This window comes from Polyodon spathula, chromosome 20 (genome assembly GCF_017654505.1).
Source record: "Polyodon spathula isolate WHYD16114869_AA chromosome 20, ASM1765450v1, whole genome shotgun sequence".
Classification (NCBI taxonomy): domain Eukaryota; kingdom Metazoa; phylum Chordata; class Actinopteri; order Acipenseriformes; family Polyodontidae; genus Polyodon; species Polyodon spathula.
This window is the reverse complement of record NC_054553.1, coordinates 20,373,501-20,400,886: the sequence shown is the minus strand read 5'-3', so window position 1 is coordinate 20,400,886 and position 27,386 is coordinate 20,373,501. Positions and strand designations below refer to the sequence as shown.

The 27,386-nt window shown below is 41.0% G+C and overlaps 1 protein-coding gene across 1 annotated transcript in view; it reads left to right on the top strand.

Moving 5' to 3' along the window:
• Nucleotides 1-2,369: 2,369 nt before the first annotated feature.
• st6galnac2 (ST6 (alpha-N-acetyl-neuraminyl-2,3-beta-galactosyl-1,3)-N-acetylgalactosaminide alpha-2,6-sialyltransferase 2) overlaps nucleotides 2,370-27,386 on the top strand; it is a 50,386-nt gene continuing 25,369 nt past the window's right edge. Inside the window, exons 1-4 of the mRNA XM_041221034.1 lie at nucleotides 2,370-2,675; nucleotides 21,323-21,406; nucleotides 22,507-22,573; nucleotides 25,986-26,160. Coding sequence (XP_041076968.1) covers nucleotides 2,533-2,675; nucleotides 21,323-21,406; nucleotides 22,507-22,573; nucleotides 25,986-26,160 — 469 coding nt within the window. The 5' untranslated portion in view covers nucleotides 2,370-2,532. The remainder of the gene's footprint in view (nucleotides 2,676-21,322; nucleotides 21,407-22,506; nucleotides 22,574-25,985; nucleotides 26,161-27,386) is intronic.

Genomic DNA, 27,386 nt, shown 5'->3' with positions numbered 1-27,386 from the left:
CTGTTCTAGTACATTTTTCCCCCAGGATTTTCTTTTGACATTAGTCTTTCGATTTGTAACTTTTGTATTTTACCCAAACGTTTTTCAGCTAAAGCGAACTGAATTAACCAACATAACAATTTACTAATGGAAATTGTAACTGAACAAACGTACTCTAACAAAATATAGTTGAAAAAACACAAAATAAGGAGTTGAAATACAAAGCAAACAAAAAATACATGTTAAAAAAACACACATATATAGGAGTACAATTTCTTTGTGTGTTTGTGTGTGGTGTCTTTTAACCTAACAGATTGTCTACTGGGAGCAAAGTGGTATGACCACATAGCCCCACTTCCATTGAGCTCAATCCCTTAGGGAGTGTCCTGGGCACCCGTAGATACAATCCTGTTAGGTCATTAGGTCGCCAGCTTTAAAAAATTTTTCTTTCTAAAATGAGTTTTTGCCATTTTTGCAAAATCGGTTACAAACGGGATCAAATTGTCGGGCCCAATAAAATAACCCTTTCTCCAATATGAACCACAAAAAAAAAAAAAAAAAAAAAAAACACAGAGCAAGCAAAGATGGAGTTTGATGTTTTTATTAAGATAAAATATGCTTTTCGCATTTACAAAAATATAATATATCAAATGGATCCTTTTTTTTCAGATCATCATAAAAACATAAGCATATTAGTTACCAGCTACACAAATTAGCCACCATCATTCACAAATCGGCATCAATTTGTAAAGCACTGAAAGGCACCTAAGCAGAATTTTAAAAATCCATTTAGTTACAGTGATGAATTAGAGATATGGTTGAGGACTCGGTCAATAAAGTATCCAAATCAGAATAAATCGGTGCTCCAGCTAAACAAAACAAAACCTAGCGAGTCCTCAATCTCACCTCCAATGGCGTTCAGATTAGAAGGCTTCACGGGACTACCCGGACCGGAGGACCCGATTTTTTTTTTTTTTACTCAGTAATACACACACTGTCGATTACTATTAAAGCGGCACTTTTGGCACTAAAAATCATTGTTTATAATTCCTGTTGCCTGATTGGCTTCCCCCAGAAGCACATGACATGGCTTGCAGAGCGCGGCCGCAGACCTGTGACCCACATCGAAGGGGATTCTTTTAGGTCATTCTTAAAAGTCGGAGTAATGGATTTGTTTATGAAGGCCATGAAAGAAACTAAAACTTAAGAAAACTGAGTTTGCATGACGAAAAGCTCACAAAAAAAAAGTGCAAATCTGCGGTGTGGGAATAATTTGTTATTGTGGACAAAGAAAGAAAACATTTTTTGCAAAACACAAATTTGACATCTCAATTCCATTTGCTCTTGTGTTAAGTTTGTAATAAAATTCTGCATTTACGAGATGAACTGAAGTACGATTTGATTTTCAGATAATGTATTTTTCTTCGTCTTTTACACACACATATATATATATATATATATATATATATATATATATATATATATATATATATATATATATATATATATATATATATATTCTTCTGTGTAGGTACATGATGGAACCAAACCTGTCTGTAGTTCAGACAGATTTCCAGGTTGACTGGAAAAAACCACTACTGTATTTAGTCAGTACATAGTGTATACTAAGCTGGGGAAAGGCAAAGCGGCCCACTGTTTTGTTTCAGGCCGGGTCGGATCCGGGTCTAACCCCCTCAAAAAAGGCGTTTTCATAGCTATGAGAGACTGCACCCCTTACAAAGGGTGTTTTCACAGCTATGAGATACTGCACCCGCTCAGAAAATGTGTTTTCATAGCTATGAGATACTGCACCCCCTTAAAAAGGTGTTTTCATAGCTATTAGATGCTGCACCCCCTCAGAAAAGGTGTTTTCACAGCTGTGAGATACTGCACCCCCTCAGAAAAGGTGTTTTTATAGCTATAAAATACAGCACCCCCCTCAGAAAAGGTGATAAAGTAAAATAACAGTAGAACAGAATACGGGAGAAAATCTGTTCCGGGAGATTTCTGTGAGAAGAGTCCAAAATACGGGAGACTCCCGGTGAATACCAAGGAGTTGATAGGCTACTAACAACAAAATTCATGGACGAAATAAAACTAATAGGCTAAATGTATTAAATATAGCTGTTTTTATTTATTTACACAGTTATCAGAAAACACGGTATATGTACGTATTAGTATTAAACTGTTTATTTATATGATTGTGTTACAGGGGAGTGTTTTAGACATTCGTAGCTGTTTTGGTCTAGAATAGCAGTGTTTGAACTTAGAGTGTTTCATTTTCTTACAGTGTTTCATACTGTGAAGTGTTTTGGGCGTCTTACACAGGCTCCCCGTCCCTTACTCTCCCCTCCCGTCCCATCCCCCCGGTACTTCATCTAGGCTGGGAAGCAGAGTGGAACACAAAAGGTGCTAGTCGTTAAGAATGATGTTTCATTGAGTTTTGTTTTCGTTTTTCACTCAATAGCAGTAAAAAGGGTTGACTTGATGCAGGTATAGGAAAGCATCTGTCATTAATTTATTCGCTATTTCATCTGAAATTCAGTCATTAGAATGCATCAAGTGTTTTTGGTAACTTGTAAGTGGAGAGCGTGTTTTTTATTAGGGGTTGGCTTTTTGACCCTTATGGGTTTTCTCTATGGACACTACTTTCTGTCGGGTTTTGAATTCAACGGTGGGGATAACCTTCAGCAACCGTAAGTGGGTGAATAATTATGTACTCTTCATTTTATCTATCTATAAACAACACGCATGTTTACTGTGGGTGCGCCACTCAAGAAAGGTAAACTGCATAGCCATTGTATTGGATAAATTCAGTGGTACTACTAGTTTGGATAAAAGATGAAAACTTCTACAAAACAGTATTGATGTCGTTTTTATTTTGTTTTCAAGGCGCATTGTTCCTGCAGCTTGGCACCTTTTTAAAATATATATTCCTGTTAGAGTCTATTCTGGCTTCCAACTCTTTCAGAAAACGGGTAACCTTTTGATTTATGTTGCACAGCTTTCTTATTGTGCTGTGGATAACATTTGGTTTGGGGATCTACTTCAATCTACAGTGCAATTGCCCTAGCAAAGAGGGCAGTCAGCACAAACCACAAAATAACAGTAAAAAAAGTAAAAACTCTGTATATATTTTTCACAAGACAAGTTTAAACCAGCTTTAGAAACGATAAGAAGCTTCAACACGACATTTTGTATTAGTTTATTATTGTACCAAAGTATATATTGTATTGTGTAATTAACACTTAATTGCTAGCTGTGTCTACGTTGGCAACTAAATGGATATTTATTTAAGCAAGGTTAGCGGCACTCCTTTGATCCAACAAACATTAATTGGTTGTGATAATCCTTTATAACATTAGAAAAGTGATAATCTGCTTTACTGCATCGCTAAAATCAAATGTGCGTCAGTTAATCAATGCGTATTATATTATTTCAACGAATGCACCTGATGTAATTTAACTTGAAAAACTTGTAAACGAATTTCGGTTGAATGAAAAACTACTGTGAATGCTTCAGTGTAAAACTTTACTAACAGTGGTTTGTTTCGCAAGGGGGTACTTGCTGTACATTCTTTAGGTTGCAAAGATGACGCCGAACAAGGGATTTCTCATCTTCCTGCTTCACAAAATCTATCGTTTTAAATTACGTGTCTGACATAGCATGTCATTGCCATTATAGTTCGTATCCCATAGTCAACCTAAACTCTAAAATGATTACCTCAGCTAAGCATTGGTACCAGAATCTCAAGGAAAGTTTATAGCATTTTAACTTTAGTATGCGGCTGGATGGTGCTCAGTTCATAAAAGTTTGACACACACACACACAAAAAAACAACAACAACAAAAAAAAAAACATTGGTTTGACAGACCCCTTTTAAAATATAACGCTGCCAGAAGCCTGTTATTGTTTTACTGACTTCATTTTCTGAGAGTTCTTCTTGCTACAGCTCACCTGAAGTGTTGGTGTAGAACACACCAGTTTTATCTCAAGTTAGAATACATGTTTCCCTTTACTGTTGTATGGTTTCACTATTATAAAACCAGCCCCACCTTGCTGCTTTGGTTCATACATAAATGACTGCTGAAGCTTACTAAAACTGTTTCTTTACAACATAAGAACATAAGAAAGTTTACAAAGGAGAAGAGGCCATTCGGCCCATCTTGCTCGTTTGGTTGTTAGTAGCTTATTGATCCCAGAATCTCATCAAGCAGCTTCTTGAAGGATCCCAGGGTGTCAGCTTCAACAACATTACTGGGAAGTTGATTCCATACCCTCACAATTCTCTGTGTAAAAAAGTGCCTCCTATTTTCTATTCTGAATGCACCTTTGTCTAATTTCCATGTGACCCCTGGTCCTTGTTTCTTTTTTCAGGTCGAATAAGTCTCTTGGGTCGACATTGTCAATACCTTTTAGAATTTTGAATGTTTGAGTTAGGTCGCCACGTAGTCTTCTTTGTTCAAGACTGAATAGATTCAATTCTTTTAGCCTGTCTGCATATGATATGCCTTTTAAACCCGGAATAATTCTGGTCGCTCTTCTTTGCAGTCTTTCTAGAGCAGCAATATCCTTTTTCTAGCGAGGTGACCAGAACTGAACACAATATTCAAGATGAGGTCTTACTAATGCAGTGTACCGTTTTAACATTACTTCCCTTGATTTAAATTCAACATTTTTCACAATGTATACGAGCATCTTGTTGGCCTTTTTTTTTTATAGCTTTCCCACATTGTCTAGATGAAGACATTTCTGAGTCAACAAAAACTCCTAGGTCTTTTTCATAGAGACCTCCTTTAATTTCAATATCTCCCATATGATATTTATAATGAACATTTTTATTTCTTGCGTGCAGTACCTTAACTTTTTCTCTATTAAATGTCATTTGCCATGTGTCTGCCCATTTCTGAATCTTGTCTAGGTCATTTTGAATGACCTTTGCTGCTGCAACAGTGTTTGCCACTCCTACTATTTTTGTGCGTCTGCGAATTTAACAAGTTTGCTTACTATACCAGAATCTAAATCATTAATGTAGATTAGGAATAGCAGAGGACCTAATACTGATCCCTGTGGTACTCCATTGGTTACCACACTCCATTCTGAGGTTTCTCCTCTAATCAGTACTTTCTGTTTTCTACATGTTAACCACTCCCTAATGTACATGTGTTTCCTTGAATCCCTACTGCGTTCAGTTTGAGAATTAATCTTTTATGCGGGACTTTGTCAAAAGCTTTCTGGAAATCTAAATAAACCATGTCATATGCTTTGCAATTATCCATTATCGATGTTGCATCCTCAAAAAAATCGAGCAGGTTAGTTAGACACAATCTCCCTTTCCTAAAACCATGTTGTCTGTCTCCCAGGATACTGTTACCATATAGGTAATTTTCCATTTTGGATCTTATTATAGTTTCCATAAGTTTGCATATTATAGAAGCCAGGCTTATTGGGCTGTAGTTACCTGGTTCAGTTTTGTTTCCCTTTTTGTGGATCGGTATTACGTTTGCAATTTTCCAGTCTGTCGGTACAACCCCTGTGTCAAGAGACTGTTGCATGATCTTGGTTAGTGGTTTGTAAATAACTTCTTTCATTTCTTTGAGTATTATTGGGAGGATCTCATCCGGCCCAGGGGATTTGTTTATTTTAAGAGCTCCTAGTCCCTTTAACACTTCTGCCTCGGTTATGCTAAAGTTATTTAAAACTGGATAGGAACTGGATGACGTGGGGCATGTTGTCCGTATCTTCCTTTGTAAAAACTTTTGAAAAGTAATCATTTAATATATTTGCCATTTTTTTTTTCTTTATCTATGATTTTGCAATTTGTATCTCTTAGACAATTAATCTCCTCTTTGAATGTTTTCTTGCTGTTGTAATATTGGAAAAACATTTTGGAATTGTTTTAGCCCCCTTAGCAATGTTCAGTTCTATTTCTCTCTTGGCCTTTCTAACTACCTTTTTGACTTGCGTCTGTAGTTCCGTGTACTCTTTCTGTGTACTTTGTTTTTGGTCCCTTTTTAACGCTCTGTAAATTGCCTTTTTTCTCTGAATATTTTTTTAATTGATCTATTAAACCATTTTGGCAATTTAGTTTTACATTTAGATTTGTCCTTTAGGGATGCAATTGTTTTGCGCCTCTAGTAGTACATTTTTGAAGAACAGCCATCTTTTTTCTGTGGATGTTTTCTCTAATTTACTCCAATCTACTTCTGTTAGTTTCTGTTTCATACCTTCATAGTTTGCTTTTCTAAAATTGTAAACCTTAGCTTTAGTCATTACTTTTGGGGTTTTAAAAAACACGTCAAATGAGACCATGTTGTGGTCTGAGTTTGCTAGTGGTTCTCTGACCTCTGTTTTAGTTATTCTGTCTTTGTTATTTGAAAAGACTAAATCACGGCATGCCTCCCCTATGGTCGGTGCCTTGACAAATTGTGTAAGAAAGCAGTTGTTTGTCATTTCCACCATTTGAATTTCGTTCGTCATGCTCCCCACCGGGTTTTCCCATTTTATATGGGGAAAGTTGAAATCCCCCATTAGTATGGCTTTTCCTTTGCTACACGCATTTCTAATGTCATTGTATAACAGATTATTTTACTCACCGTCTGAATCTGGCGGTCTATAGCATGCTCCTATTATTATTCTCCTTGTTGTAGAATGTGGTCCAATGATCAAGATAGGTGAAGCCTTCCATTGTGCACCACATCTTCAGCCATGCTTTTAGATTAATTATTTCCAGCTGTCCATATGTTTCTTTGCAAGGTGCTGGCAGTATCCCAGAAAATACCACAGTTTCGGTATTGTCTTTTAATTGCCTTCCTAGCTCTCTGAATTTGTTTTGTTTTTTGAATGAAATTTGTTTTGGCCTGTCTCTTCCAATGTTGTTTGTACCAATGTGGATGACTACTACCGGGTTGCCTCCTGTTCTTTTTAAGAACCTGTCCACATTCTCAGTGATGTGCGTGACAGAGGCTCCTGGAAGGCAGCACACTGTTGTAGTAAGGGGGTCCAAACTGCGAATTGAACTTGCTGTGTTTCTCAATATGGAGTCCCCAGTAATCATGACCTCCCTTCTTTTTGATGTCTGGTCACCACTGTTAATAGGGTCCTGGATGTTCCTTTCATTCTCCTGATGTTGTTTTTGCTCATCAAAATTTTGAAGAGGCTCAAATTTGTTGGTTGTTTTGATTTCTGGTGGCTATTTTTGACGAAGTTTCTTTTTTTCCCTGCTTCTGCCTACCTGAACCCAGCTGTTCTGACCTTCTGTCTCCCTGGTGGCTTTCAGTGTGTTAGGGGTGGTACAGACTTCCATGAATTGTGTTTATTATATGAACTGCATACACCAACCAAATATTAAAAGAAATCAAATGCCTTCTGTCTGTATAGTTTGCGGGATGGGTATATTAGTCTTTGTTATCCTCTCTGAGGAGAGCAAATCATCACAATGCAGATAGAGGGGAGGCATCTATACCTATAGATTTGGCTGTGGCTGTGAAGGCATGAGGAAATGTATGCCACAGTTGCATTTATACATGGTTTAAAATTAGTATCGCTAAGAGGGATTACCCACAGTTAGCTCGAGTGACTTAAAAGTGTTTGCTGCACAAGGGCCTGTTAACCAGAACTGAAGTTTTCAGCCACACTTTACAACTTCTTCTATGGTTTCTTTTCATTGAGCTAAGGCTTCCCCTGACTGTTCAACACAATTTGTCTGTGTTTTTTATCTCAGGTTCAGCTGACTTTCTTTCCCCTCAGTACAGGGTAGTGCAAGTGGAGGCTTCCCTGCATTTCCTTTGAGAACACTTTGAGAAAAGCCTGGGGTGACCACCCTATGGAGATGGGGAGGTTTATACTCTACGGCCAACCAATTCCAGTTTGCCTGCAAGGGCACCTTGTTTCAATGGTGCCAAGTTGTCTGTTAGTTTTGTGTGTGGAGTGCATTTCTAATTAAATAAGGATGTCGGTAACGCACATCCCCCACAGTGGCTGTAAATTCACAATCCGATCTATTGGCTACTGACCATGGCACATGCCAACAGTATGTACATAACAGAATGATTTATTTCAAATTGGATAAGTGGTATTTAGATGTCATAGATAAGCCAGTGAAATGTTGGCATGTTGTATAACTTCTGGTGTTTTCAAGATGCCTGTAAATTGTAACTGGCTTGTGGTGGTTCCTAGAATATTGTTGTTTGGGCCTCCACCTGTAACTTTCATTTGCTATTTCAACTCCCTTTTTTGTGTATACAACTGCAGGATGCTAGTTATAGTAGATGTTTGGTAGTCCTTGGTTAGTGGAAGATTGTTGTCAGCAGTTTGCCTGTTAATGATCTGTTGAATTGCATTTCAAAATGTGTGTGTGTTTTCAGTGTTATAGGGATTGCATTTGGCAGTCAAAGCCTAGAAAGCCCTGCAACATGTTGAGAAGGAGAGAGCCTACATTCACAGTTTACTACTCTTCTCAGATATATGACAATTTATCACTAACAATTCATCACCAGCGACAGTTATCATATCACAGCTGTTTAAAACGCTGCAGGTGAAAGTGACCGGCGCGGCGCTTGTAGGTAGTTCGACATTTCGCGCTTCTAGTGTTAAAATAAAGGTTTGAAAAGCAAACTTGTTATTTGTTTTTGTTTTTTTTTTGCTTGTTTGTTTGTTGGTTGGGTGGTCACGAACTAGTAAAAGTTAGTACATTATGGGTTTTATTTATGTAATTTGTAAGTGAATACTTCCTGTATCTGTTATTTATGATTTATTGTAGCTTTATTTGTTTTTAGCAGAGATTTTATGATATATTGTGGCCTTAATCAGTGATTTATTGTCCATGATGAATTGTCGCTGGTGATGAATTGCTGGTGGTGAAAAGTGCGTGATAAATTGATGGGATACCACTTTTATCATAGCCTGGCAGCAATACAATAGTGTCTCGACCATCAAATGTCCAGCGCTTGAGGTTTTTGATCTTCAAAACAGGTAAAAATGATCGCAAAGCCATTTTCTTTATGGGCCCTTATCTTTGCATTTGCCTGTATTTCTTTACAAGACAGGGCTGCACAAATGTGACAACGCTCTGATTGACTAAACATCCACACTATGGTGCTGAATATTACAACATTTGAAGACACTAAAAGTCTTCTAATTAAAGTGTTTGCTATGGAATTTTTGTTTCTCTTTCGAATCGAAGATGGCCACCAAACATCGTTATGGGATACACTCCTGCCTACTGGCAAGTGTCACTCAGCTCCTATATCAAAGCTGGCCCCCTTCTCCCAGTGACATCCTCAGTCCCGCCTCCTGAGGGTACTTAACAGTCTCGCAGAAGAAGAACCACCCTATTTCGCTTCTCACATCGGTAAGGTAAGACCTCTGTATTGCATTGAGCCCTGTCTTCTCATAACAAGTGCTGCATAAGCTACTGCTAGTTCCCCTGCACTTTGTGCTGAAAGCTGGATAATGGAGACACACGTCGGTAGAGCCTATGTGACGGAAGCCTAAAGTACCTGGCTAGCGAACACGTCCAACATGTTCACTGCATACCTGGACGGAGTTTTGCGTGATGCCCTGCTACCAGAGTGTGCCTGACGCTGATAAGGCCTCGCTTTTGGACGTGCCCATATCTCCAGGACACGCCTTTGGTCCAGCAGTGGAGGACATCTTTCAGCAGAGCCTTCAGGAATGCAAGGTATCGAGGCAGGTAGCTACATTATTCCCTAACCCCCCACTCCGGCACGGTTCAGGTCGAGCCGCGAACGGTCAGCCCGATGGTGCCGGTTCCAACAGCCCCGCCAGGTGACCTTAGGCAATGCCTACAGGCCTCATCTCAGGCGAGAGACAGGACCCTCCCTCAGCGTTGTGATTGTGGCCGTAGCCACCCCACGCAGCAACAACCACGACGGCAGTTCCAGGGTTTCCACCCTAGACACCCGCCCACGCTAGCTCCGCCCTAGCCGCCCTGACAGGGCCCCTGAAAGTTTGTAGCCTCAGACCCGATTCATGGCACAACAGCTGTACTACTGGCGTGTTTGCATCTCTGACGTGTGGGTGCTCGCAACCGTATAATACGGTTAAGTGCTTCAGTTTCGTTTGGGAACTCTTCCTTTTCACGGCGTCACGACTATTTTCATAACGGACCTGCTTTCCACCTTGGTGCTCCAGACCGAAGTGGCAGCCTTGCTGGACAAGCGCACCATTTGTCTCATAGATCCTACCTCTCTCGGAGAGGGTTTCTACTCGAGATACTTTCTGGTACCGAAGAGGGACGGTGTCTTTCGCCCCATCCTGGACTCCACATGCTGACTCATTGTCGCATTCTCCAGTCTGTCCGGCTGGGCGACTGGTTCACCAAGGTGGACTTACGGGATGTATATTTTCACGTTCCCATTTGTCCACAGCACAGGAAATATCTCCTCTTCGCCTTCAGGGCAATGCGTACGAGTTTTCTGTGCTGCCGTTCTTCCTCTCCCTAGCTCCCCATACATTTTCAAACTGCGTAGACGCGGTCCTCGCCCCCTTTTGGCTGCAAGGAGTCAGAGTGATGAATTACCTTGACGACTGGTTGATCTGTTCCCAGTCGCGGGAGGGAGCGGTGGCCCACACGGTGCTAGTGACGGAGCATCTAGTGAGGCTGGGCCTCACCATCAACGATGCCAGCACAGTGCATAACGTATGGGGGCTCCGGCTAGACTCCACCATGATGCATGCATACCTGTCGGACGACAGGGTAGCAGCTTTACAAAACCACCTCTGTTTCGGCACGGATCGAAGGTGTCCCTTGTTTTGGCCACAAACTTCTGAGTCTGATGGCAGCAGCATCGAGCAGGGTTTATTATGCAAGCGCCCACTGCAGGCGTGGCTCAATGCATTCAGGTTGCATCCCAAACGCGACAGGCACCGTCGGCTGACAGTGTGTCTGGCTGGTATGGTGGCCCTGCGCTGGTGGAAGATTCCCTCTCACCTGCACCAAGGAGTCCGAATGGGGCCAGTTTATACCGGCAGGGTAGTGACGACGGATGCCTCCAACTCGGGTTGGGGCGTGGTCTGCGAAGGCAGAGGAGTCAGCGGACCTGGTCGGGCTGCAGGACGTCCCTGCATATCAACATATTGGAGCTGCAAGCGGTGTTCCTTGCCCTCCAGTACTTCCTACCCGTGGTGCGGAACAGACATGTGCTGATCCGCACAGACAATACATCAGTGGTGGCATATGTCAACCACCAGGGTGGCCTTCGGTCCCCGGGGTTGCACCGCCTAGCCATCAGGCTGCTGATTTGTGCCCAACAGAACTTGCTGTCCCTTTGGGCAACGCATGTTCAGGCGTGGAGAATTGAGCGGCAGACCTCCTCTCGAGGGAGGGCCCACACCCCTCGGAGTGGCGGCTCCACCCTCAGGTGGTGGAGTGCATTTGGGAATGTTTTAGGAAGGCATAGGTCAATCTCTTCGACTCGGCGGAGACGACACACTGCCCCCTATAGTACTCCCTCAACCACTGCGGCAGTCCACTCGGCGTCAATGCCCTAGCCCACATATGGCCCAGAGCACTCCTTTACGTTTTCCCACCTCCGCCATTGCTCCCAGCCTTTCTCAAAAGTCCAGTCAAAGAAGGCATCGGTTCTCCTCATGGCCCCCAAGTGACCCAGGAGAATCTGGTTTTCATTCCTGTGCTAACCATTGAACGGCCCATCCTGGGAAATTCCGCTTCACCAGGATCTTCTCAGTCAGACGAGAGGCACACTTTGGCACCCAGAGCCAGGTAGGCTCCAGCTTTGGGTCTGGCCCCTGAAAGAGACCGCTGGTCAGCCATAGGGCTTTCAGACGCGGTCATGGGTATGCTGCAGAATGCTAGGGTGTGTTCCACTAGGTCACTGTATGCCTGTAAGTGGAATGTTGGATTGGTGACGTTCTAACGGTCATGATTCAATCTCCTGTCCCATGCCTGCCATCTTGCAGTTTCTGCAAGATCTGTTTGAGGCTGGTGGATCACCTTCCACACTGAAGGTTTACCTAGTGGCTATTTCTGCTTGCCATGCCCCCGTTGACTGTATGTTTTCTCCTAGGTGCTCGGCGATTGCGCCCTCCTAGGAGGGCCACTCTCCCCAAATGGAGCCTTGAGATTATACTGGAGGCTCTCATGTAGGCCCCATTTGAGCCTATATACTCCATTGAGTTGAAGCACCTGTCCATGAAGACAGCCTTCTTCTTGGCTGTCACCTCCGCAAAGAGGGTTAGTGAGCTGCATGCGCCATCTGTGCATAGCTCCTGTATGCGTATTTGGGATGGTGGTAGCAGAGTGTCACTGCGTACAAACCCTGCTTTTCTCCCCAAGGTGGTTACAGCCTTCTACGTGAATCAATCCGTGGAACTGGAGTCCTTCCATCCTCCTCCGTTTGCGATAGACGAGGATAGCAAATTGAACCTTCTTTGCCCAGTTTGGGCATTGAGATGTTATGTGGATAGGACAAGAGCACTGCGTCAGTCTGACCAAATCTTCGTCTGCCATGGAACACGGACCATGGGACAGCCCCTCTCCAAGCGATGGCTGTCGCATTGGATTGCAGACACAGTCTCGACTGCATATGATAGTGCTGGCTTACCCCCACCTGGACGGATAGCTGCACATTCCACAAGAGGTGTGGCTACGTCATGGGCCCTCTTCCTAGGTGCCTCCATGGCTGAAATTTGCGATGCGGCTAGCTGGGCTACCCTGCATACCTTTGCCAGGTTCTACCTCCTGAATGTGGTAGATCCCTCGTTGCCTTCTGTGGGCACTAGGGTCCTCGAGGTTGTACGCTCACGCCGCTGACCTCGTTCAGGCAGGGCTAAAGCGTCCCTCATATGCTGCCTTTCTTTTCTCCCTCGCGATGGCTCTGGTACACCTTTCCCATAACGATGTTTGGTGGCCATTTTTTAATTGAAAGGGAAAGCTAGTTTACCCACCGTAAACCTGGTTCCCTGATAGAGAAGATAGCCAGCAACCGCGAGGTTGCTTCGGTCGACATAACGGTGGTTCTTCCCCCTATGTGACGGTTAAGTACCCTCGGGAGGCGGGACCGAGGATGTCACTGGGGGAAGGAGGCCTATCGGCAGCTTTGATATAGGAGCTCAGTGACACCTACCAATAGGCAGGAGTGTATCCCATAAAGATGTTTGGTGGCCATCTTCTCTTTCAGGGAACCAGGTTTACGGTAGGTAAACTAGCATATACTGAATCCCCAGTGCAGGGTTAAAAGCATTACTGCAGTTCTTCATCTTTTTGTTTACTACAATATATAACATGGGTGCACAGTTAAATGTTAAGGGGTCAAGGGGGGACTGGGGTAAAATATTGTCAGTGGGAGCTGTGGCACTTGCAAATGTTTTTGTCAGACTTGAACCAAAGTGTTGATGAAGTTCATTGTAGAAAATGCTGATTTAAAGAAAAAAAAAAAAAAAAAAGGGTAAATATGATTCAATGCCCAAGAATCAAATGTGGCAAAAAATACATGGATGTTCCATGGGACTGTCGATAGCTACCCTGGCTTTACGGTGGCAGTTTTGAAAGTCAAATCTGTATTGCATACTACTTTGTTAAATACATTAGTATTAAGATGTATTATAGTTGTACTAGCTATAAATTAGAGTTTTTTTTTTTTTGGGGGGGGGGGGGGGGTGTAAAATTGTGCTGCACAAAATGGAGAAAATGAAAAGTTAAAAATACATAAACTGGACTGAAAAATGTGAAAGGTTAAACAGGTTGAAAGGGGGCAGGAGAGTTCAAAACAGACGGGAAGAGTGTAACAAAGCTGAAATGGGACATCGGAGATGTAGTGCACAGAAAGCAATTAAAATAATGATAGATTAGATGGATACAAAATATCTTAAGTTTATATCATTGTGTAAATTGTCTAAAATAGTCCTATTAAAAAGGAAAAAAAATATATTATTATTATTATTATATTTCTACAAGAGACACATTTGACAAAAAATGAGCATGAAAAACTGCCCCCCCCCCCCCCCGACAGGAAAGAAATGTTGCAATATGGGGTGAAGATGATCACTCAGTACCATTAAGTAGCGATTAGCATTGACCTTGCCTTCTAAGGGAATGAGTGCACCCAAACCATGCCAGGAAAATGCGCCCCACATCATTACGGAACCACCAGAACCCCTCACTGTTGGAACCAAGCACTCGGCTGTAGAGTTCTTTAGGTTGACGTCACATGTGCACTCGTCCATTTGGTGAAGGATGACTCATCTGACCATATCGCGTTGCCAGGTGTGATGAGCGGTTAGGAGTTCTCAGCAGACAATTTTTGGATGAAATTGGCTGCTCGCGCCCCAGTGTGAAATTTGCAGTCAATTGATCTACAGTTGCTCGCTTGTTTTGCCTTGCACTTCGAATTAATGCATGGATATCACGATTCTGGAGTATGCACTTCCGCCCACTGTTGCCCTTTGCTGGTGATGTCTTTCCCTCGGGAGTTCCATGCCAACATCATTTTAGACACCGTTGCTTGTGAAACATCAGCAAGTTAAGCTGTCTTGGTCACTGAAGCTCCTGCCAAACATGCCCCAACAATCACCCCTCTTTCAAAGTCACTGAAGTCTCCTCATGCAACCATGCTAGCCAAAATTATAGGCAACCAGGCCTGTGCAGCATTGTTATACATTTTTATGCATGCTGGGATGTTGTTTGCTTAATTAACGCATGAGCCACACCTATGTGGAAGCCATTGCTTTCAATATACTTGGTGTCCCTCATTTACCCAGGTGTTTTGATTTTTGTCCACTACCTGTATATAACCCACCAGAAAGACAGGAATCTATGAGTAAAATTATGAGTTTGCTTGCAGTTGAAACTAAGAGTTTAACAATTTTAGCTGGGGGTTTAAATTTAATAATGAATGCGAAACTAGACACCCAAAGTTACATACAACATAAACTGCAGCTATACTGAGAAGAGCGACATTCAGAGGTAGGCTTCATGGATGTATGGAAAACTATGAATCCTAAGGTTAAAGATTTTACTCTGCACCACATGGGAAGTTCACTAGATTATATTCTTACACACAATAAAGATTTTTTTTTAGAGAAAGTGTGAAACAAATGACTTCATCAGGCCATGACTTACGTCAATTATAGCCAGTAGACTAGCAAACATTGTTTCAATAATAATTAACCCAGACCAAACAGGGTTTATACCAAACAGACAATTCAGATAAAGTCCAACAGACTCTTAATATTATACATTATGCAATAAAAACAAAACAACAAATATTAATGTTGACTCAATGCGGAAAAGGCATTTGACAGGGTGTTATGGCCTTTTATATTTGAAACATGAAGACAGTTTGGATTCCATAGTGATTTTATATGATGGCTACAGGCAATGTATAAACAATCAGATTTTCTGCATTTTTACTTATTTGACACTGAATGTTACCAGATCTTCAACCAAAATCTAATATTAGATAAAAAGGGACCCTGAATGAACAAATAACAACATTTTGATACTTATTTCATTTATTTATTATAGAAAGTTATGCAACACCCAGTGCCCCCGTGTGAAAAAGTAATCTCCCCCTTAGACTAAAAGCATCTTGTCATGGTTGCTGTTAGAGAAAATATTGCTATGAATATGTGCGCTCAAACAAAGCACCAAGGATGTAATGAAACAGGAACAAACCAATAATTGGACACGAATAACAGAATTGCACCTTGTTTATAACAGCTTTGATTAGGTTATGTTACAGTGAGCGGTATAGTTTGAATTAAGGCACAGACTCACTGTATGCTTGGCTGCTTGATTTTTTTTTTTTTTTGTAGGAATGGCTCAAACTGTTCTGCAATGGGTGTCGTATTTCCATCCCTGCATTGCTTTGTTGCAGAGCTGGGGTGTATTTGCATGCAAAGCATAGCTTAGAGTTATAGTTTAGAGCAACATGAACATCTGCCAGTGCACTGACACCTCCACTTGGGATTAAAGGTGCTAAAGGTGCCTTGAAGTCAAAAACTTTGGCTCTAATTAAATTAGTAAGCTAGGATGGACTTTGATTTACTGGGTCCCACTTTGCTAGACTTTATCTTGTCATTTTGTCAGTTTAAGAAATCAACAACCGGGTAGAACAGTTTCACCTTTTCAGCATTAGTAACTAGATGTCTAATAATTCTGCTCTAGTCTCGATGTGCCAATGACCTTATAAATATATTGTTAAACAATACAAAAGTGACAGTCAACTAAGCGTGCGGTTCAGATGGACAGAGGTGTAGTTGTGGTTACAACTGATTTAACATATTTTAGTGCATTACTAAAGAGAGTGAAAAAGGTCCAATCACTTTTACAATATCTCAGAGCACTGTGGCAAAGTGCCCGCCCCTGTGTGTATTTTGTGTTGTGTGTTAATGTTGGTGTATAGTCATTGGTACACGGGATATAAACGGGTCTGTGTAACATGAGTGTTTAAAATGTGTATTTGTATTTAGGCACGAGGATTGCACAGCACTTCACGTGCAAGTAAAATGTAATAATATGTGATCACAGCGAATTGCACTTTATTAATTCACATGCAGTTGTACCTCGACTCCAATTGAATGATTGATTAGCAATCGAGTCTTGGTACAGCTGCATAAAAGCTGCATGTTTTCACTCACTCGGGGCTCTGTGTTCAGTGAGTGGAGAATGAGATTGGAGACTAAGGTAATAATAAGCATGATAATAATCGTTAAAAAGAAACTTGCCGTGTTTTGTCTGTATAGTCCGTTTAGTTTGTTTGTTTATTTTGGCTACCAGTGCCGTGTCCTGTGTTTTTGTTTGTTTTACAACTGTTTATTTTCTGGCTGTCTGTTCATTTATTAAATGCTGGGCGAAACCATTCGCTCAGCTCCACCAAACTCCACCTCTCTCTGTCGTTTATTTCCTGGTTCCTGTTTCTGGTCTGACGTCCCCCACTCCGGCCGTCTTTGTGACAAGCACATACAGCGAACTGGTACGAAACAGTACATTCACAAGCCAGCTATGATCAAAAGCATGACTAGTGGACCTATTCAACTATTTGACTGCCAAAGTAGCAGTTGTTCTATCTCTAGTGAGAACTTTCAGTTGGAATTAAATATATTTTATTATTCCATAGCACAGGATCTTCAGAGCTTACAAATCTAGGTCATGGGGATATTTGCATAACTTTTGACATCTGATTGGTTGGGTGTGCCTGATGAATGCTTTATCTTCAGGACATTCCTTACCTGTATTTTGTAATGATATAAAAGCTGCATCTCCCTGTTTCCTTCAGAATTGAGAGTGCTATAGATCTAACAGTTTGGTGCTCTGTATCCATGACTGCACAGATAACTAAGATTTGGCAAGGAACAGTCGAAAGTTATTACAGGTAACCTTGGAATACAAATATCCTCGTATACCCAAATTTGAATTGTATACCACAAGATGAATCTCATGGTATGCCTGGAATGCTATTCATTTACCACAATGACGCATTTTACTGTTGGCATAACATGCTTTATCTTGCCATATTGGTTATTAATGGGTTCCAAAATCCCTTGAGGGGATTTGTATTAATTCAAATGAACCTCGTAGACCCTTGCTGTGTGAAGCCTGTATTCCAGGTGTCTTGTACAATAGTTAAATTGTAGCAGAGAAGTGCCCCAGGGGATATACATTTTTTTTTGGGGGGGGGGGGGGGGGGGGGGGGAGCCAGTGCCGAGCGATGCATTCACACTGAGGTACTGTTTGAACAAGCCATTTACAAACCTTTAGTCATGCTACCTGCTTCCACTTTGAGGATAGCATTTGCAGGGACAAGAACTAAATAATAATTGCCTACAAGTTGGCCAATGCATACCGGACAAGTACAGAGAGGAAAAAAAAACGTGTTTAAACGAACAACACAAGCGACGCCAACTATACGTATAGCCCCTTTTTATTCCTTCGCCGTCCTGTGTGCATTGCACTTAAGCAAAAAACAAACAAAAACCGTACACAAATAACATTTACAAAAAAAAAAAAAAAAAAAAAAAATTCTTGTTTACTATTCAAATGACAATGAAGTTTTAATCAGCCTATCAGTGCATCTTTACTGCTTTTCTGTGACCAATAATGTGCAGTTGGGGGTGGGACAAAGTTGATGCTGCATTTAGGTTGCTAAAATGTAATTAAAAGGCAAAATATTAGAAATGGATGACAAAAAAAGCAAAGTATATTTCAGCTGATGATCGATTCAAGATAATTTCCCAAAGAAACTGTACATGCAGATTGAGGTCATTGTTTTGCATATCTTAATGTATGGAGAAAATTCGATCGATCGCTATTTAGCTTCAGAATCACCCATTAAACAAAAGGCTAGTGCAGAGGCTGCTGAACAAAATGTAAAATAAACAGCTTTCAGAAACCAAACTGGAAAGTCAGCCCAGACAAAAAGTATTCCTGTCTGCAAGTTAAATCAGTACTAAAACCATCTAGCACAGCCACCTCGCTTCAACCTGCTGCTTAGTTTTTCGCAGTTGGAATTTTAGAGCCGAATAGCCACGTGTTCTTTGTTTTTGTAGTAATCAAATAAATTATTGGATGGGACAATTAACATGACAACGAACGCGCTGCATACATTGCCTTTATTAAAGCATGCCAGATGCCATTGGGTAACCAAGTTTTGTGGCTGTTTCTAATCAGTTTCCACATCTGTATAAATTTGGCAAAACTTTACCTTCACTTCCAACCAATTCAGTGGATGCAGAATGTGCAGTCTCATGTATGGGCAAGTCAACTACAGGGGAGATGCTGCATGCTTGCCTTTAACAAGTGACAGCACTCTGTTTTAGTGAGGAAGCAAGTGTTCTGAAATAGTGTCTACTTCGGTTTACCGCGATTTAAGTAGACCCCTCACCATAACGTCACAAGCAGCAGGGAGCCCGGGAATCAGAATGTGTAGGCAGGAAGCAAAGACAGATTTCTGATCGCTGATCACAGAAAACCCTGAGGAAGATAGTAATTTGAGTTTTTTCACAGGCACGAAAAAAACAAAACAGCAACAACATGGAGAGTGCACAAAATGTACATGCGGTGGTGGAGTTCACTTTTAATAATTATACAGTCGAGAGAAACAAGCAGGCTGTATCCTGCCAGCACTGTAAAGCGACAATATGAATAAACTGCATTGAAAACATAGCAACGGTAACTGCCACTAATTTATACCGGTAGGTTTTTAGTTTTTTTCAATGTCTAAAATGGGAATCTGAATTAAAAACTCAATTAAAAGCACAAAGCAACGGCGGTAATTTTACAAAATGAGTAGGTATTTGATATTTTTTTTAAAAAGTAAGAATTTGCAAGGGCAAATTAAACAACATGGCAGAAAAAGAACTGATTAGGAATAATTTTTCAAGTTTTGTAAGCACACAAAGGGTAATGAATGTGTGGAAAACGGTTCTAATAAGTACTATTTTGCCTGGTGAAAGCTTGAAAAGTAAATAATGTGGGAGGTATTTAGTGCGCACTGTTCTTATTTATTGTTTGTATGTTTTATCTTTCTCGCATTATCTCTTAACCACTTCAACACCATGACGCAAAACCAGACTTGCCAAGATCTGTCCATGGGCCTGCCAAGGCGTAACTCTAAAGCTACCGGTTTAGTTTATTATTAAACCGAGAAGATTAATTCAGAGATTGTTGATCCTACCAAAGTTTTCATACATAGTGTTGTATGTGCTCTGTGCGCTTGTGACACAGTAGCAGTCTGCCCTGTCCCTGCATGCATTTGCTGTTGAGTGACAGGCAGGAGATTGAGGGAGGTTGAAGTTTATATGGCCTGCAGGTCAACAGGATTTGTTTGCGTGTCAACACACTGAACAGCTCAGCTCAATGGTGTCAGAAAACTGAATTGGTTCCCTGATAAAACTAAGTTCAACCTGGAGTGACTGTCTTGTGCACCCAATAACAATGCCTAAAATAATAAGCAAGAGGTCTACATAACTCTACTTTGTAATGTTAGAATTATACTGTAGTACTGAAGTTGTTGTAAGTCTGGTTTAGAAGCAGCACCTATTATAGACTTTGTTGAAAAACTTCATAGTAGGCAGAAAACTTGATGTGAAGGAAGGGAGGTTCAAGAGAGGAAACTCTAGAGTCTAATGTACTTGCACTAGATACTTTCGTTTTTCGTTCTTATTTTTGGTCGAATGATGCCCCTTTTAAAAAGTTATAGTGAGCAGATTTAAACTCTTGGAAAAAGCAAGATCACTTTTGTTTGTTCTTGAATGAGAGTGATTTATGTTTCATTGATATAGAAAAAAAAGGCAGCTCCTTTTATTTTTCATTCAAACCGAACACAAAAAGTGAGTTCAGTTACATTTGCTTTTCCCAGATTTAAAATTTTAACTACCTGTTTTGCAAATAATCATATCCTCTTAAGTACGATTTCATTAAATCAGTTTAACTTGACTCGCTGTTTGCGTTCAGTTTGAATAAAAAATACGCTGCTGCCTTTTTTTACATTAGCAATTAAACAGAATCATCTAAAATGAAGTTACTGGAGAAAACTAAAGTGAACTTGTTTCACAATCAACACTTTTCCCAGAGTTTAATTGAACAGAGTTTGCTCAAAAACAGGGACATCACCTGATCAAAAATAAAAAAAAAACAAACAGAGCCCTATTAACTGTAACAAGCTGAGACGTGGTTGTATTTGATTTGCATTGCCACAGTCTCATTGGAAAATGAATAAACACCCACTCATCAATATTGATCACTGTAGTCCAAGGTAACTACTGCTGCTGTGAGTTCCACAGATCTCGGTGCAAAGCTATGCTTGTTTTGACTTTTGTTTTATAGCTGTGCTGTCATTTCTTTTAACTGATACATCATAGGTGAGTAAATGGTGAGTCACATTTTGTAGAAATTCTCTTACTGGTACAGCAAAGGCAGACATAACAATGCTGCATGTTTATAGGATCATGGAGGGTAACTACAGATCCAAACATGCAGCTCTATGCCTTATAACTCTGCTTGGATCAAGCTGATTAAATAATTCCCCAAATCTTACCTGTAGCACCCTTCAATTCACTATATGGACCTCTTGTGCCGTTTTAAAAGAAATACAAATGTATTTTGAAACATGTATGTCTGGAACCATACTAGAGATGGACATACTTCCTCTCTTTCACCTGGAGAATAAAATGATCTTCCTTGACTTTTTAAATTTTTTTCTCCTGTCATTCTAACACCAACTAGCTATTGACATGGCTTGCCACTATTTATTAGTTATCACATGTTGTAGTTGTTGGCAAGCTCTGGACAGCTGAAGTGGTTGCAGGTTCAGGGGATGCAGTAGTGGCTTAGGCAGTATCTATGTTCTTGCTTCCACAGGGTTTCTCAAGGGTTGGTGTCTGAGGATGGAGAGTTTGAGATGATCGCTCCACAGCAGCCAGTGGAACTGAACTCAGGAGAGAGGTGTGTGCTGAATAACTTCAAAAGGTTTCATATCGTGATGTACATGAGGAAGAGTAAAGGTTTTCAGGAGTTTCAGCAACCTCTGGGAATGCACTTAACTCTTTGTGGTCCATTTATTCAGCCTGTCAGGCATGTCAGGTCCAATTTATTTTTACGTGCGCTGTTTATTTTACATGCGTTGTTTAAAAGTTTTATTATTATTTTTTTTTCTCAGTAAAACGGGTTAAAAAGCACTGCATATCAACAGGACACTCAGTACTGCATCGCCAGCCCTGCCCAGCCCCTTGTTCGCTGTATTTATCGCACACCTCTTCATAGTCATGCATACTGATAAATCATCTCCTGATCTCTCGTTTTATCACCAAATCCTCAATGAGTATACAGGTCATTTAATTGTATTAGTATAACATCTCAAAGTTCTGCAAATGTCTGATATTCTTTGAGCACTGGATGCGGAAGCAACTATCTTGCTTGTTTATGTCTTTGTTATCTCTGTGGTGCAGGGGCTGTGTGTATTGCTCATATCTCCCCATTTTTTCGGCTCCTATCGGTCTCACTCTGCCATTGACAGGTTTTCAACTAGGAGACCAGTGCTTGACGTCTTTTTGATGATGTTGCACAATAAGTGCGTTCCCTAGTATATTTCTATCTTGACAAAACAAATTCATTGTCATTACACTGTAATGTCCTGTAATATACATACGCGTGTGGTCTGCAAAAATCTGCAAAAAAATGGGAGAAAAAAGAAATTGACCTTACTTGGCGACTTATTTCTTCTTATTAACTTTTTTTTCTGCATATCATCTAAGTGTTCGGAACTACAAATGAAAAGTAAAATGGTGCTTTGGCTGATTTACTTTTGCTGTGCCAATACCCTGAAAAAACACAAACTGTCCTTGTTGTATAGAGTCTGCTGATACCATTCCTCTCAATCCTGTTTTTGATGAAGCTATGCTATTTGTTTTGGGCATGGGAACTACTTCAAAATTTACATAGATCTTTGCAGCCACAAACAAAGTTCTATGTGAATGGCAATTGTGTTGTCCCTGCATGTGCGTGACCCTTTAGTGAGGGTCTGTTTGTATTCTTATTGATTCCAGATTAACGGTGGACACCAGCATTGCATTTCAGGATGAGGGAAAGTCCTCCATGAACAAGCAAAGCAAGGTAAAAAGTGTGAAACACCTTGAAATGTTTTTGATAAGACAATGTCAAGATTTAACTGTTAACACTTGTACACCTGATAAAAGAACCTAACAGCAATCAGTTTGATGCTCAAGTTACATCACAATTGGGTAAGTGCTACTAAAGTATGTGCAGCCACATCCACTGAGTGCTGAAATAGGGCTTAAACTGTGCAATGTGGAAGTTCCTGCAAAGTTAAATATTTATTCAAATATATTGGTTAAAGAAAACAAAGGGTCACACTGATCAAACAATGTTAACTTTTACCTGGATAATGCTTAGAGTTAGTCAGCTTGGTATACACACTTGTTTAAACACCCATTCTATGTTCTGCTCACAAGGCCACTGGCAGGTTTGGCTTGGATAATGAACAGTATATTTAGTTTAATTTATTTAACCAAAGAAAATCTCATCTCGTAGTCAAACAACCAAAAGCCATACAAAGAGGATTTTTATATGTGCCTACAGCTAAGGCCAAAAGTTGTGCATCATCTAGAATTTTAGGATTGAGACTAATTATATATATAAGAGTATGTCGCGGGAAGGCAGTGTTTAACCCTCTGTGGTCCTATGTCGAACTAGGTCCGACATTACAATTTTCCCTTTCCAGTCCGATGTCTGACCCTGTCCGACATCAAAAAAGATGTAAAGCACAGGTCTCTAGTAGATTTTTTTTTTTTCTTTGGAAAAAGCTGCGAAAACCTTTCAATGGGCAAGTGAGACCGAAATGAACTACAGAGATAACACGGACATAAACAAAGGAGATAGCCTCTTCTGCATCCAGCGCGCAAAGAATATGCTTGCTAGCTGCACTGCTTTGGTCAGTCAATTAGCATCGGGACTAGTGAAAATAAATACCAGAGACCATGGAGTTTACTACATAACGAAATATGGAGTTGATGTTTTGGATCAGATGGCACGGAAGTGTTCCATGAAAGCTGGCTCCCGATGGTGTCCTGTTCAGGTGTTTTACAATGTATTGGATCTAGCAGCCATCAACTTCTGGGTACTTTACAGAGAATGCAAGGGGAAGAATTTACCAAGGAGAGAATATATTTTACAGTTAGCACAGGAACTTTGTAAGAAGCATATGGAACAGAGGGAGACTGCTGTGTACCCACAGCTGAAGCTGGCAACCCCGTTGAGAGCCGCCAATGCCAGGTAGGCAAGTGCAATAAAAACTGTGCCCAGTGCAGAAAGGCAGTGTGGAGAAGCACATTCTGTGTTGATTGTGAACAGCGTTAGACTCAAGATAAAGGAATACCCTTTTTTTGAAAAAAAATTAAAAATAAAATTATACATTTTTATAACTTGTGCTGTGCACTTCTGTAAAATGTTTTTTTTTAAGTTTATTTATCTACGTTGTTCAGTTGCTTTTGCTCATCTGATAATAAACCGATTGCTGTTGAAAAGTAAAAAATATATTGCTATCATTTCAGTTCTATAAATATGTACCGTATGTTGTAAGCCAATGTCTGTTCAGATGTTTATTTACATTTTTTTGATTTGTAAAATAAATGATTGTATATAAGGATCTAAATCAGAATGCATGATTGCAGAGCTGGGTCCCAGTGGATATCACACTGCTACTATTTATTTTTAAACTTCAAGGCAGTAAAGCAAACATATATAATACACACACACACACAACAGCAAAGTTGTGAGGGTAAAGTAGCAGTCACCACGGCAGCGCATGCAACTTTATTTATTTATTTATTAATTTTTTTAAACTGCAGTAGCAGAGTAAAACACAAACAACAAACGCTGTAAGGTTAGAAATCAGACTGCAATCGCAAAGTGATGTAGGCTGTCGAAAAGAAAAGTAGTAAACACAGCGCAGTTGTGCAGCGTTTCTAGCAGGGCTTCTGATTCTAGGGAAATGGTAAGCCGGCTTCCAGTAATGAAATTGCAGGGGAACCCCAGAAAACTCGGGAGAGAGCTATTTCACACAGTCTTGAACACAGCAACTGGACAGGGGTGTCTAGCCTGGATTACGTGCAGTCACATGACCGGAGCAGCGCATAGCCAACAGCAGAGAGGATCACCATCTACAGGCAGAGGGCAACAAGGCACCGAGCACCAGAGGACAGTATGCACATCGAGGTACTAGACACCTGCCTACTGCGCACCATGCGCACTGAGTACCATGCACTGTATGCATCACATACCATTCAGCACCGTGCTGTAGCAGTGGGTACCAAGTACCATGTGCACCGTGCACCATGCAAACCAAGTACCGAGAGCACTATGCACCGTATACCATGCTGTGACTGTGCACTGACTCTCTGGCACTGGGCACCGTGTACCGTATGCACTAAGCACTTGTGCACTGACATACCCAAGTACCAAGGGCTATGCATGCACCGGGGTACCGAAGCACTGGGAGGGGGGGGGCGCTACGCAATTGTGCCAACCCTAACTGCACAGTCACACACACCTGGTCAGCGCGAAGCATGCACCAGGGGGACACAAGGGCTGAAGCCACTGTGGGCACTTTTTGAAGCAGACAACAAAATCACGGTAGGAAGATAGTATAGGAGAGAGCACACTGTTTGTTTACAAGGCCTGACTCACCAAGGTGGGCAGGCCTACGCAGTGAGCGAGGTCTACTCTACAGCGGGAATGCGGCAAGGCCTAGCCCCATGAAGGAGAGCAGAGCTGGAAGAGTCGCGCAACAGTGAGGATACGGCAAAGCCTATCCCTGTGGAGGAACAGTATTCTCCGAAAGAAATAGACAACCACTCGCGACTGACTGCACAGGCAGTCGCTCACACGACAGACGGATAACAAAGAGCGGCCTACCACGTGAGTGAGGAGACCACTGAAGGACAAAGACAAATGCAAAAAGTTTGTCTTTTCAATGTCGCTGATTCAACTCGAGGCTCTTTTCTATCGACACGTTCAGCTAGACATAGAGGCCTTACCTTGCTATCTTAAGAAGGAAAAAAGAGAAATGGCTTCCTCTGGATGACAGTTTTATTCCCTCGGTGGGCAGGACCGAGTGTATCATCCCAACAAGGGGTCTATCGGCAGCTCTAGTATAGAGAGCTTGGTGATACCTACCCAATGGTCAGGCATATCCCTTACGGAATGTCATTGGTGGTCATCTACAAATTGAAAGAGAACTACGAAATTGAAAGGGAACTACGAAGCGGTATGTAATTAACATAACATTCAGTTAACATTCAATGTTAAAATAACATTCAGCAGATTTCATTCTACTTTATGAAGCTAAATTAGTTCTATAGGGTGATGCAAAACTTTTGGCCATAGCTGTATATACTCCATATGTGTGGTTGAAAATGTATAATTTTAGAAACCTATTTAAATTAAATAAACATATATAGTATTGTTTGCAGCGTTTCACTTTCTATAACACGTATTGTTTCTTCAGGCTATGAAATGTACTGCGTCCCTGCGGCAGAGAATACAAGCACATCCACAACTCCACAGTCTCTTCCAGTTTGATGTTCCTGTGCTTATGAGGAGCCAGCATTTCAGCACATCCGAGTGGCAGCGCCTGCAGCAGTACCTTCCACCCTACGGCTGGAAAGGACTGCCCATCAATGGTATTTCAGCTGGAGTTTTCATTGTAGCCTGAGTGCCATGTAAAGGCAGCCTGAGCAATGGTGGTCTCAGAGCAGTCAGAGAGTGTTAGTGTTTTTAGTGATGAGAGATCATTATTTTAGAAGCACTGCTTGGTGATACATTTGGGAGAAATGTAATTTTAAGTACAAAATTAGAAGTATGTGATTTGCTGCCATCATATTTTAACACCTCGTCATAGCATCTGCACTGTGCCTTGAGAAAGACAGCGAGTATGGTCTACTGGACGTAAATTAAGTTTTATCCATAACTTTAGACACTCAATCCTAAACTCCTGAGGTCAAGCAAGTAATCAAGGACAGGTGAGAACCAAAAGGTATAAAACAGAGCTTCAGGTAAATCAGAGGGCACAGTTACGCCCAGATGTCCTGATTCCTGAACTTTCCTCTCAAACATATTGGACGCATGAATAACCTTAATGATGTGAAACAAGTGCTTGACTGATGAGGACAAATTCTCTATTCATGAAAAAGTTAGACTAAAAAAGTTGATGCGTTTTTTAAACCAATTTGTCTTCTAAAAAATGGCCTGCGTCTTAAATTCGAGTGTAGATGCATGTATTAAAATCGCTAACAAAGGATATGACTGGCCAAGTACACAAACATCAACGTGACTGACTGCCCGAGAAAAGAGGAACAAACATACTGCTTGGCCTCAATCATCCATGACATACAGGCAGCCATTTTCAAAGAAGCGGGAGTTGTTGTCTAAGATGTCTCTTCCAACTCAGAGGAGGATGACAAGGAGAGATTTGTTGTTGTTACAGGCATGTTACTTTACCAATGTACAACATGCTTTATCAATATGCCTAATAGAGGAGTTTGTAGTTTAAGTATTCCTAAGTATAAATGGCTCTTTTAAATGCGTGATTGAGTTTGTATCTTTGCAAATGCATCTTTTTGTTGATGTTTTATTTTTTCCTCATAATGAGAGTGGGAAATTTCTATCTTCAATGGGAATGAATACAGTAATCCTGTTTTCATGCAGCTGCATTTTCAGGTTATTACAAGCTAAGACTGGTACATCAACACTCATGTTACCAAGGGCCATGTTTGATTTCCAGACAAATCTGTGTGAGGTGATCATTAACTAAAACAGGTGATTAATCTCAGTTTAATCCAAGTGCAAGATCAGTCTTGAGTTTGGAAAGCTTGATGAGATTTGAAGTCTAATGTTTGTGGTGTGGAGA